General features: G+C 40.2%; 1 protein-coding gene across 1 annotated transcript in view; it reads right to left on the bottom strand.

Moving 5' to 3' along the window:
- Positions 1 to 12,988, bottom strand: part of LOC106889645 (sodium channel protein type 5 subunit alpha-like) — a 52,005-nt gene that overhangs the window by 10,568 nt on the left and 28,449 nt on the right. Inside the window, exons 25-27 of the mRNA XM_014944865.1 lie at positions 12,824 to 12,924; positions 12,134 to 12,404; positions 9,564 to 10,733 (exon numbers count right to left, since the gene is read on the bottom strand). Coding sequence (XP_014800351.1) covers positions 9,564 to 10,733; positions 12,134 to 12,404; positions 12,824 to 12,924 — 1,542 coding nt within the window. The remainder of the gene's footprint in view (positions 1 to 9,563; positions 10,734 to 12,133; positions 12,405 to 12,823; positions 12,925 to 12,988) is intronic.

Raw genomic sequence — 12,988 nt, 5'->3', positions numbered from 1 at the left:
CAAAGAAAGCCATTTTGCCCCTCTCCTCCATTCTGGTGACACCCCACCTGCAGTTCTGCCTCTACCTCTGGAACCCCCAACATAAGAAGAACATGGACTTGTTGGAGTAAGTCCAGAGGAGGGCCATGAAGATCATCAGAGGCATGAAGGACCTCCGCTGTGAGGACAGGCTGAGAGAGTTGGGGTTGCTCAGCCTGGAGAAGAGAAGGCTCCAGGGAGACCTTATAGCAGCCTCTCTGTACCTAAAGGAGGCCTACTGGAAAGATGGGTACAAACATTTTATCAGGGCCTGTTGCAACACAACAAGGAGCAATGGCTTTAAACTAAAAGAGGTGAGATTTTGATGAGCTATAATGAAGAAATTTTTTGCAATAAGGGTGGTAAAACACTGGCCCAGGTTTCCCAGAGAGGTGGTAGATGCCTCATCCTTGGAAACATTCAAGGTCATGTTGGACAGGGCTCTGAGCAACCTGATCTAGTCGACGATGTCCCTGCTCATAGTGGGAGGGTGGACTAGTTGACCTTTAAAGGTCTTTTCCAACTCAAACCATTCTGTGATTCTATTCTAAATCTGATTAAGTCATACAATGTGCAAAGTGTCAGTGGAGAGATATGTGATTACTCATCCCTAGATGGATAAGATCAATCAGCCTCTGGAGGTGCCTTTCTCCCCTACATTGACTGTGTCATGAGTTCAGAGCTGAGGTTGCGCTGTGTTATTGATAAATTGCATTGGGTTTCCCTTGCCACATAGATCCAAACACAATTACACAGCTCTTCTGTAGGGTTCTTCCTGCCTGAACTGATTCATAAGTAATAAGATGTAAAGGCACCCAGTCCCCATTCTCCCACTGTTTTTCTATACTTTGAAGAAAGTAAAAAGAAAGAAGTCTCAGCATAATTTTTATTGACTTGGGATATGTTTCAGATAAGAGTGTGTGCATGGGGGACTTTGTTTTGTTTTAGTTTTTTCTTGACTTCAGCAAACCCTTACACCAACAATTTCTTCACCACAGGTCCTAAGTAGAACGGTTCTCCTGGAACTGCTAAGTTCTTGCCATAAGCAAGAAGACCCCACTTATAAATAGTCACTGAACAGTGGCTATTAACAGTAGGCCTGAACACTGCCTACTTCCTAAAGATTTTTCTTTCATTTTGCTGTAAGAGCTACCATACTGCAGATTTTTCTCAGGAAGGTGCAGGTAGTGTCCTCCTGAGCAAAGAGCAGTGCCTGAAGGTGTAATCTAGAAAGAGATCACAGGAGCAGGGATAGTGCCCAATAAACCACACTGTAATCAGTTTATTTGTATGAAGACAAAGTTGTTTGGAGGAGATGTTGGGGCTGATGTCAGCTAATGGGATGCTAAGGCTTGCACAAAATAAAAAAAAAAAGAAAGATTGAATTTTGAAGGAAGCTTGCAGAATTCAAGTAAGAGAGGAGACAATAGTACTTGCTCAAAGGCTTAGTAGTGCACATAAGACTGTCTCAGAACACAGTTTAATCAAAATGGAAAAAAGAAATTCTGGATTGTTTCCATTGTATAAATTTGATAGTAGCTTGTATCATGAGTGACAAAAAAAAAAATCCACCACAAACAAAATACACCCCACAAGAATCCAGCTCAAAAACCCCATAACTTTGGTTTAGCTCCTGATGATTCTAGCACCCAAGGTCCTCAGCTGGCATAAATGGGCTCAACACCATCAATCAAATATACCAGCTGAGGACCTCATTCAGGAATTCCTTGAAGAAATGAAAAGTGGATAAAAGTTTCCCAGACAAATTAAAAAATGAATTAACAGCTGAAATTAACTTACTTCTGGGTGATGGTGGGTATCACTACCATTTTTCTTGCTACTGTGCTGTAGCCTCAATGGAAGAGGGAACTAATTGCCACATGAACCTGAACATTCACCAGCTGCCTTTTCCCTAAAAAAATTGGCTCAAAAATAAATCTCAAACTTCAGGGAAGAATGGGGAGTCGGGGAGGGATATTTCAGGAAAGAAAGTATTTAAATTGAGTAAGATCTTTGTCCTTAGATAAATGAGGTGTGATAAATTAGAGTTGTATTTTGCACCTGCTACACATAATGCAGATGGGGATGGGTGCTAAGCACCCAGGAGGGACTATTTGCAGCATCTCTCCCCTCCCACCAGCATCTGTGGAGCAGCCTACATGTTTAGGTTTACATCAAGTGTCCTGCTCCCTGCCTAGAGAGCCTGACAAATGCACTTGCAGAACCAGGAGTACAATACAGTACAGTCAAAGGCGGTGGGAAGAGCTGTGTGAAGGAAACAGGGATATCCTCACCCCCACCAGCCACCTTGGCTGCTCACTGTGGGTGGTGGCAGCAGTGTTTGGTGATGCAGCAGGGCTCAAAATAGTTCTTTTTGGTTGTCATCGTAGTTTCAGTCATCTCCCCAATTTGTAGTACTGTCCTGCACAAGGCTTTATCATGGAATTTGGTTTTACCTGTGTAGGCATCTTTAGCTCAGGAGTCAGCCACATGTTTTAAGACTGTAATAGCAGTCACTCCTGCTTGGGATTGGCAAGTGCGGTTTCATGAGAGGGAGAGTTTCTGCATCCTCCACTTCAATTGACCTCTTTGATCCTGCAGTCAATCCCAACAAACACAGAGTGCAAGATGTGATACCTGATCCAGTAAAACATTAAAACTGCCAATGACTTATAACACATAGGGGATTGCAGACTCCCATGTCACTGTGCTCTGTTAATACCACAGCAGGAGCACCGTGGGGTCGAACAAACACACACTGATGAGGTTGTCCTACAGGTGGGCATCACACACCTCTTAACACCATTTCCCAAATCCAACTATCTGACAAGGTCACTTCTCTGTCATTCCTGACATATCTGCCGCAGAAGATTGCTCCCATGTTGAACCCTGTGATGTAATACCACATCAGAATTCCAGTTCAGATTTCAGAATAAAGCCACAATTCACAGTGAGAAGAAACTTGAAAATACAACTTGAACCTCATTGAAGTACAAGACCTACCAAAAAATGTGAGCCTGAGGCGAGAACTGCATCATGCATATTACTGAGATAAACTCTGGACCTTGCTTCCCCAGGGACTCTCAGCCAGCAGTGGGTTTAGCCATTGAGAAATATCAACACAGAACAACGGAACAGTTTTATTTGATACCTTCCCCATTTTTAGGAGGTTGAGGTGCAGTAGAAGTTGTGTGAGAATAAGCTTGAAGGTCACCAAGCAGAATGATCTAAGACTTAACTAAACAAGTGCTCCCTATATCAGGAAAGATTTTTCCATCCAAAATTCTGTTGGTTTGAGAGGAGATAGTATGAAGTAACCCAGACATTTCCAGGTTACTAATCTTATGCTAGCCATGGTTGATTTATCTCTTTCTAGATATGTGGAAGCATACATCATTTTGATTTCTTGCCTTTAGGTTAAATTAACATAGGCTAAAGACACCACCAGAGTAGTAAACAAGCCCACCCACTTCTTCTCATCATGCTGCTAACAGACATCTGTTTTCTGGGCTGGCTCAGACTCAGCCTGGCCCCTCTCATGGCACAAGGTCATGTCCTTCCACTAGTGAGCTTGACACCAGGATAAAACATCAAGGTATTCCATAGCTCATCATGGGTAGATGTGTCACCTCCTTGAGACCAACCAACCCACCCACAGAAGCTTACACCTTACCCAAAAATCACTCAGATCTATTAAACCCATACTAGCCTTCCTCCAGCTGATAGTCCTCAAACTACTACTTCTCCCCTTAAAACAGCACCCAGCTTTCCCACACCTTACCTTCACAGAACTGAAGCATCCTTCTTCCCAACATTCACCTTATTCACCTCAGCCCTAAGCAGCCACCTCCTCTCTTTTATATATATTTTTTTTTTCTGACCTTTTATAACTTGCACCTGGCTCCTGATGGCTGAATGAATTAACCCTTTCCCTGCTACATCCAATAAAGCTCCTGACAGTTGGCTCCTGCTCTTCAGCTTCCAGGAGAGGGCAAATTGGCTGCACGCTGTAAGGGCTATAATGATCATGACAGGCAGCAGCTATGGCATTGGTGGGTCAGATACAGGAAGATGCTGAAAACAGCCAAAAGATTATTTGATTGATGAGGAAAATGCCTGTGTGAGTTGCTATAAGAGGTCATTCCATTCACATTAAAATAATAAATAGAGAGGTGATAGTGAATAAGTGCCTTCATTGAATGAAAATAGCAGGTACTAAAGAACTTTTTAATGCAGTATTAAAAGTATATCAAGAACCAGGCTTTGGAGCTGAAGTCACGCTAATTTAAATGAAAAGGTAGGCTTGTGATTTTAAGTGAAAGGCTAATTAACTGTGAAACAAATTACCAGGGGGCAGACATTCTTCTTGGTGACTTCAGGTCAAGAGCTGTAAACCCATGTGGACCACCTATTTTAGTCAAATGTAACCCAACACTCACCTGCAAGATATTTGGCAGCCTTTAAACCTGTATCTCCAGTTCTTTTCAGTGGAGATGACTTAGTCATAACATAAGGTTGGTTTGTGCTCATACTATACAAAAGGAGACACTCTGGATCTGCTTTTCATATCAGCTAGCCTAAACCTTAGTTCAGAACTTCTCCAAAGAGCTTCTGCATCTATTTGCCTGCAATTATATCAGCACTTTTCCTACACATGACCTGTGACCGTGCCAGCCTGCTCTGCTACACCCTATACCCTCCTGCAAGAGTTACTCTGCGTTTGTTGCAGGAAACTCTCTTTCCACTTTCTGGGATAGCTGTTCCAACACATCAGAGGTCTCAGTTAGGGACCATCTCAATTGTCTGTGTGGGATAAACAAACACATTTTGTATGATTTGGTCTTGGTGTCCTGGAGAAACTTGTACTCTAAGACCAAGTGGATATGGCTGACAAATTTTCTCAGTGCATTTTCCAGCTTTTCTCTGTGCCTGAGGCCTGGCCTGTAGCCATGGGATCACGGAAAGCTTCCACAGGGGAAACTCACCACAGGGACGGCACTCCTCCTCTACACTTGGGAGGAAGGGTGGTTTTCAGGCTGTATTCAAAATAAGCATTGCTCAGTGCTCTGGTTTAACCCTCACTGACATTTATTCCCCTCTCAGGAACAGTCACGTCTCCCCTCTCGACTTTCATTTTGCAGGATTAAACAAGCTAGGCTTCCAGGCTTCCTTCTAAAGCCTTTCTAATCCCCTGTCTGTGCTAGAAACCCTTTAATTCTTGTTTAGTTCGTATGAATCTTTCTTGAGCATCATTTACCAATGCATGCCCGGGTGCAGATGTGACCTCACCCGTGCTTTCCCACTGCATTAGCACACCCTGCACTCCACGGACTGTGTCTCAGCTGATAGATCTTCACTCACATTTCTCTGTTTCACGATTGCATCACATTACTCATCACGACCATTCTGATTCAGTAATTTATCCATTATTTTTCAGTGATCTATCCTGCTCTTCACAGTACTCTGCTTGTTTCCATCACCTGGTAGCAAATGTGCCTATTTTGCCCCTGGTAGAGGACTTTATGCCCTGCCCTATTGCATTTTGTTCTCGCTCCAGTGTCTGGGCTCATCCAACAGGATTTCCTGCTCCTCCTGGATGCTCCAGACTCCTCCCGATTTTAACCCACTGAATTACTGAAGGCGCTACCGTTTTTGTGCTCAGGTTATGGATAAAATATTGCTAAATCCAACTGATGGGTGTGAGAGCTCTCTCACCAGCAGAAGCATGGCATGAGCAGAAGCAGTTTCCCCTCTACAAATAGCACAGCTCTTGCCTAAGTGCCAGTTGCCTCCAATTCAACTCTAGCTCCTCATCTGACAGGGCTTTCTCAGAATGCCCCCGGATAAGATCTGCAACATTCTTATTTTTTTAGTAAATAGATTTCAAACCTATTTTATTCAATTTTCCACTTTCCTTCAAGTCTTTCATTATTTCCCTTTCAAAATGTGTTTTGTAGCCCTGCAACTCACTCAGTTCAGATTAGCAAGTCTTTTGATTGCTTGAACTGCTCATTACCTCCTTTTCAAATACGAGTATTGCATTTGGTTTGCGTTTTGTGGTGGGTTTTTTTCACTCCTGCTACCTTTCCTGATTTGATAGATTCTTCTAAAATCCCTACTGACAGATCTGCAATTTCATGTGGCGGTTCTCAACAGTATGTTTGAGGGTTATTCTGGCATCAACTCCATTGCTTTAATTCCCTTCTATGGTCATCCGTGAATGTACTCACATTTCCATTCAAACATTTCTTGTTAGCCAAGGAAAATGTAATCCCATATTGCATATCATCTTCATTGAAAATAGAGGAGAATATTTGCTTGATCTTTATTGTATATAGAGAGATAGATTATCTTTAAGCCTAAAACTGTCCAAAACCTCATCCCTAGCCCATTTTAAGCCAATCACACATCTTCTTTACTTTTCTTCTTCTTTCTTATACAGCCAATGAGTTATTTGTTACTGTTTTCTGACCTTTGAACTGTAGCTTTCCTTTAGCTTTCTCCCACTCCCTCTAAGCTGTCTGCTTGCTGCTAATATTTTTTTAAGATAGTTAATTATCTCTTTAGGTTTCAATCTTTATCTTTGAGACACTGGCCCCAACTGTTTTTTGCACTTTGAATATGTCATTTTGATCTAAATCCACTAGGAGGAAGCATTCAACAAGTTTCACTGTCCTATTGCAGATCTGTGTCTTAATTTTATGACATTCAGAGAGTTTCAAGCAGGAACCAAGGGGTCACACATCTCCTTGAAAGTGCCGTGGCAACTAATCCCTTGAAGAAATGTATAACTATTCACCTTTTGGTCAGACTGGTTCCTCTGCTCCTTCTGCATTACTCCATTCCCTGAAGAACAGAAGTCACTTCTAATTTTCAGGGTAAGTTTTTCCTAACTATTCTGTTTTTCTTTTAAATGTTTTTCTCCCTCACTCATCTTTTCCCACCTGCTTTATTAACTGAGAGTTTTGATACGTCCTCTCAGCTGTTATTTCTAGGCTGAACAAAGTAAACTTGAATCTCTCACATTGTTTGTTATTCATTTTAGTATTGCTTCTCTGCACTTGATCTAGTTTTAATTCACAACTGTTGAATTGCAAAGGAAGGAAAATGGGAGGAAAAAACTTCTTTTTTCTTTAAAGTGCAGTAGGAGTTCCACGCCACGCATCTCTATCGATTTCCCCAAGAGCTGAGAAGCACTGAACTAAATTATCAGTACAGTCCCATTAATAATGATTGTCTTAATGGTAAAGTCAGTCTACCTTATGCTACAGCTTCTGATTTTTGCTGAAGAAAATAGCTTTTTATTGGTTAGTTTCACATAGACCTTCCCCCCTGCCTTTAACTCTTTGAACTGGGGTGCAAGTATTCAAGACCCTTACATTACTTTGATTTCCTGTGAAAAATGTGTGTGCTTTAGGCAGTGAAATCAAACCCACTACAGAGAGGTACAGTCTTGGCATCCTCATGTGCTTCATTGCTATGTTTGCTGTGCTGCCTCACTATCAAAGGAACAGACAAAGACGTTATGTTATTGAGCTGGTGTTTCTCAAAGGGAAAGGGAAAGGGAAGAGGTCTCAGCCTTCATGTTTTTGTTGTCTCTATTAATATCTTCTTTAAAAAATGCAATAATTTGGTGTAAAATTTGTAAATGATACATAGATTACGGGAGAGGTAACTGTTGAAGACACCAGGCTGTTAATCTAATGCTGTCAGAATAGTGCTTAAAAGGGGGCAAGTACATAAAACATTGTTTAGTATGACCAAAAATGATGGTAATCCATACGGAAACAAGACTGTATGCCACACAGCCATCAAAAAACCTGGGATTTTAGTAGGATATCAGTAGGATCCAAAATTAAGTGGGTTCAGAGGAGAACCAGAATGATTAAAAAACATGGCAAGGGCTGAAAACCGTATCACCTTTACTCAGAAGGGTTTCTGCAGAAGGTAAAATTCACCCTAGGAGGTACTTGTCATTTCTTGCACCAATAAACAATTCACTTTAGGTCCCAATTATCTTTTGCATCTGATCTACACTGGTGGAGCAGCTCTGACTCAGCTTCAGTGAGGCTTGTATGTAGTTGGCTGTCAATAAACTATTCTTACAATCAAAAATACCTCTTCCTGGCACACAGACTGGCAAAGATGACTTGTTCTACCTTTGAGTGTAGATGTGTTTAAATGCATAATCTACCAAGAGGATTTGATGTCAGGATTCAAACCAGGGGAGGTTTAGATTGGATAAAAAAATAGGAAAAAAAATTCACTGAAAGGGTTGTTAAGCATTGGACCAGGCTGCCCAGGGAAGTGGTTGAGTTGCCACCCCTGGAAGCATTTAAAAGCTGTGTAGATGTGGCACCGAGGGACATGGTTTAGTGGTGGACTTGGCAGTGTTAGGTTTACAGTTGGACTTGATCTTTTCCAACCTAAATGATTCTATGATTCTGTGACTGTTCAGTGCACACCCAAATCAATGAAATTGGTGCATGTGGCTCATTACTGGTTCTCAACAGACTCTGCCCATCACTGGAATCAGATATTGGACAGGCTGGAGCTGGGAAATACCATCTCACAAGTAGGAGGCAGTCAACTCTAAACTGTTGTGGATCACAAACTGTGCAAGTGGTTTGAAAATAATTTTAGCCAACTAAAATTATTTTAATAATATTGATTCCTTTGTAGTTGTTAGTTTTATTTGTTAGTGTGTAGGAATAAAGTCCTCTGGGTTCCAGTGGCACAGTGGTTCCAGTGACAAAATATAAAGCAAGGTTTTACAATTTTACTCAGCTCAACACAACTTCTGTAATATGAAGAGTTGTATTTATTCTTTCATTAATCTGCAGTAACACAAGTACAGTAGCATACATGCTGTGATTTATTCTGTAAATTGATCATATTGGAAGAAGTCCACTACACTGTGGCATATCTGTGGATCATGCGGTGGCTATGGCTGTGGTATATCAGTCCCCAAATGTTAAAAAAAAAAAAAAAAGAAAAAAAGAAAAGAAAAAAGAAATCAGCAGCCTTTTGGTTAACAGGTTTATAAGAGTACTAATTAGGAGTGGACTAAGGGTAAATTTTATCTCCTTTCCCTTTGGCCATTTATCTTAACATTGACATTCTTTTCCTGTTCTCCAGTAGATCTGTTGCTGCTTGGGCTTTTCTCTGCCTCCTGCACCAGGGGTAACATCAGTAGATGTTGTCTGTCGCTGCTGTGAATACACCACAGCACTCGGGTACCATGGGACCTGCTTTGCAGTGGGGTCCCCTTGATCAAACAGATCCAAAACCTTTCAAAGCTTCTGTCTCTTCATATGTAAATATTGAACAAAGCTGAACACAACATAATCAAAAGCTACAATTTAGAAGCTACCACAGTTAAGCGATCATACCTAACTATGGTTAACTGATGATGATCAACAGACTTTATTTAATAGGGAGGCTGCCTCAGCTGACAAGTATTTACAATATCAGCTTCTGTGAACATTTTAAAATATTAACATTGTCACTGATTAACTATTTAATGTCTGGAGATTGTTGATTACGTGTAATTTCTCCATTCTCAACCCTGAGATTGCCACTGCTGGTTCTCGTGGCACTGTCATATGACGGAGGAAAGGATACCGAAGACAAAGTTTCAGACTTGTCAGGAATCTCACTATAGTTTTCACCCATCATTAATGCAATAAGTCCTTCTTGTTCCGGAGCAGCACCTCCAAGACTGTCACCACTGCAAGTTCTGCGATGATGCAGGTAAGAAGCCTGCTTTATGGAGCGCAGGAGCAAATGACTCCTGTAGGCACGCTGGATGACAGTGGCAGAAGCTTCCTCTTGTCTGTGTCTGAGAGTAGTGGAGATTGGCTCATAGGATTTTTTGGATGGATTGGCAGCCATGAACTTCTCCTCCATTTGCACTTTGAGAGTATCCATCTCCCCAGAATCTCCTAACACGCGTTTGGTAAAAGCAAACAAGATGTCCAAGCAGTGGATCCTATCTCCACTGACCATAGGCAGGTCCATTGCTATGAGTTCAACTTTGTTTGGTTTTGGTACACGTAAAGGTTCAGCCAGAGCATCTGCAAAGTCTGAAAGTGCTGAGAAAGTTATAAACTGAGTTGCCTCAGGATCAAACTTCTCCCAGACTTCATAAAAGATGTCAAAGTCATCTTCCCCTAAAGGCTCTGTACTTTCCTCAGTAGCAGCATTGAAGTTCTCCAGAATAACAGCTATGTACATGTTTACAACAATGAGAAATGATACAATGATGTAACTTACAAAATAAATAATACCGATGGCAGGTTTACCACATTCGCCTATAGTATCAGTTATGTTTGGATTGCAGTATGGAGGCCCAGTGTTTAAAATAGGACTGAGAAGACCATCCCAGCCAGCTGATGTTGTGATTTGGAAGAGACAGAGCATGCTGTTAGGAAAGGTTTGGAAGTTGAACATATCATCAATGCCATCTTCCATCTTCACATAGGGAAAGTTAGCCATGCCAAAAATGGCATAAATAAACATAACCAGAAAAAGCAAGAGGCCAATGTTAAACAGAGCAGGTAGGGACATCATTAAGGCAAAAAGCAGAGTTCGAATTCCTTTGGCAGCCCGGATGAGTCTCAGTATACGTCCAACCCGAGCCAGGCGAATTACCCTGAAGAGTGTAGGTGGTAAGAAATGTTCAAATGCTTTACCAATGCCAGAAAGCAGTAAGGCTAAAATGGAAAGGATAACAATTGGTTAGAATATCACATTTCTGGTTAACTAGTAAGTCGGATGAAATAATAATATCTGTACGGTTGAAAAATATCTGATGTGTGTGTGCTAAGACCCTAGCAGAAGTCAGAGTTGAAAAAATAGCTGTAGAATTCAGCAGTTATGAACTACATTCTTCAGCCACCAGGAGATAGTACCTATTGCACTAAGGATGGCAAGCACCTTTCTGCGCCCAACTTCAAATATCTGTATTAGTCAACACTCATTGACTGATGGTTGTCTTTGACACTGGTGGTACGAATACTTCAGCAGATGAAGGCTATGTATTTACCTTGTAAATTTAACTGTAAATACTGGAACTACAAAGCTAAACTAAGAAAACAAGATATAACAACAATGCCATGGTCATCATTTAGATAATATAGTCAAAATATGTATAAACAAGCCCACTGATGTTGTGTATGCCACTCTACAATGGCTTCCAGTTCATCCAGGGACACAGCTACACCTGGATGTTACTTTATCTTTAGCTTGCATTAAAATATTACAGATCTGGTAGCACTAAAAGAGGGTTATTTTTCTAGGTATAGGTGTTTTGGATACATTTTTCTGAATTTCCACTCTAGGAATTTAATTTCTTAAGGAAAAGTCATATTATTACTGGAATCTTACTTACTCAAATCAGAAGTCAAACTAAAGAAACAAAATATTTTCTTCCCCTTAATGCCTTCTGCTATTTTGTCAGTACTGGCCCTAGGAATAGTTAAATTGGCAGGAAACTCAAATTGGCAGAGGAGCTCTTTACTCCATTCTTCTATTGCAATCCTTTCAAATAAAAGCTAATACATTTGTGCTGTTCTTTTCTATCCTGTTACACCATGTGATTCCTTATTTTCAATCAGCTATGCCTGAGTTTCCAGAAACTGAATTCTGTAGTTTATAATCTAATTCCAGTCTTCGTTTTCTATATGTATTTCAATTCTCTGATACAAAAATGGAAGACAAAACCCAGTAATTTCTATCTGATCAAATATTTCTTAGTTGGCACAACGGAAATTATCACATACGAAGGTAACAGCATGATGGGTTACTCATTCTGTCTTTCAGACTAGGAAAAAACTCTCTCAACAACCATTATGAAAGATCTTACACAACACGGCCACCTTTTTTAAAAAAATACTTTTATTAAAAGAAAAGAGCAGAAATTTTTAAAAAATCTTATTTCATATTATTTTAATATAATCGGGGGGGGGAGAGGGTTAGTTCTTTTTCCTCAAGACGTTACAGCATTATGATTTCCATTTCAACACCCATTTCCAGTTGATAAATCTTAACTATTTTTTTCTGAAAAGAACAGTAATTGATACAGTAAAGAATTTGCCAAAATAATTTTACTTACCAACAAGTGACATGATCACAACAACTAAATCAAATATGTTCCAGGCATTTGAGAAATAGTACTGCCTCAGAGCCACCAACTTCAGTACACATTCTGCAGTAAAGATGGCAACGAAGAGTATATTGATTTTGTTAAGGACCTCAGTCTTCGTTTTACTTTGCTCATAGGTTTCCACCATCATGGTGATCATATTAAGGCAGATGAGAATCATGATTACAACATCAAAGGCCTGGCGTGTTACAATGTCAAAAAGAAACCCTTGGTATCTGTTCTAGAGGAAAAAAATACATCTGACATCAGTTATGAAAGTAGGGAGTAATCATCTCTACATGTTTCCAACAGCTCCAATTTTTGTGTAGCAAAGTTCCTCAATTATGCTGAAATCAGAGAAATTTGAGAAAGGTAGAATGTAAAAATGACATTAAAAATCCCTTCCTATCCTGAAATTTAATCAGTTCCAAGGTGAGTGCAAAACCCAACAATATTTATGCAGAGAACTTAATAAATATTTAACCTGCATAATCATTCAGTCCAACTTTTTGGTATGGAATTGACTTTAGAGCACTTCCTGAGTATCAATGTAAAGACACTATAAATTATTTATATACAATATACAAACATACACTTTTCAGTGAATTAAATTGCACTTTTGCAATGCATTTTCATTTTGAAGAATTGAGACAGTCTTACCAATGGTCTTGGAATGGGTTTTTGAGGTTTCTTGGATCCTAACTTTTTCATTGCATTGTAGTATTTTTTCTGTTCTTCTGTCATAAAGATATCTTCCCCACCTAAGTATATAAAGAATTGTCACTGTTATTTGGTGAGAAAACAGCACTATTTTAGTTACAAAGT

Source organism: Calidris pugnax, unplaced genomic scaffold (assembly GCF_001431845.1).
Source record: "Calidris pugnax isolate Ruff unplaced genomic scaffold, ASM143184v1 scaffold54, whole genome shotgun sequence".
NCBI lineage: Eukaryota > Metazoa > Chordata > Aves > Charadriiformes > Scolopacidae > Calidris > Calidris pugnax.
The sequence above is the reverse complement of the archived record's forward strand: the minus strand, read 5'-3'. Positions and strand labels throughout refer to the sequence as shown.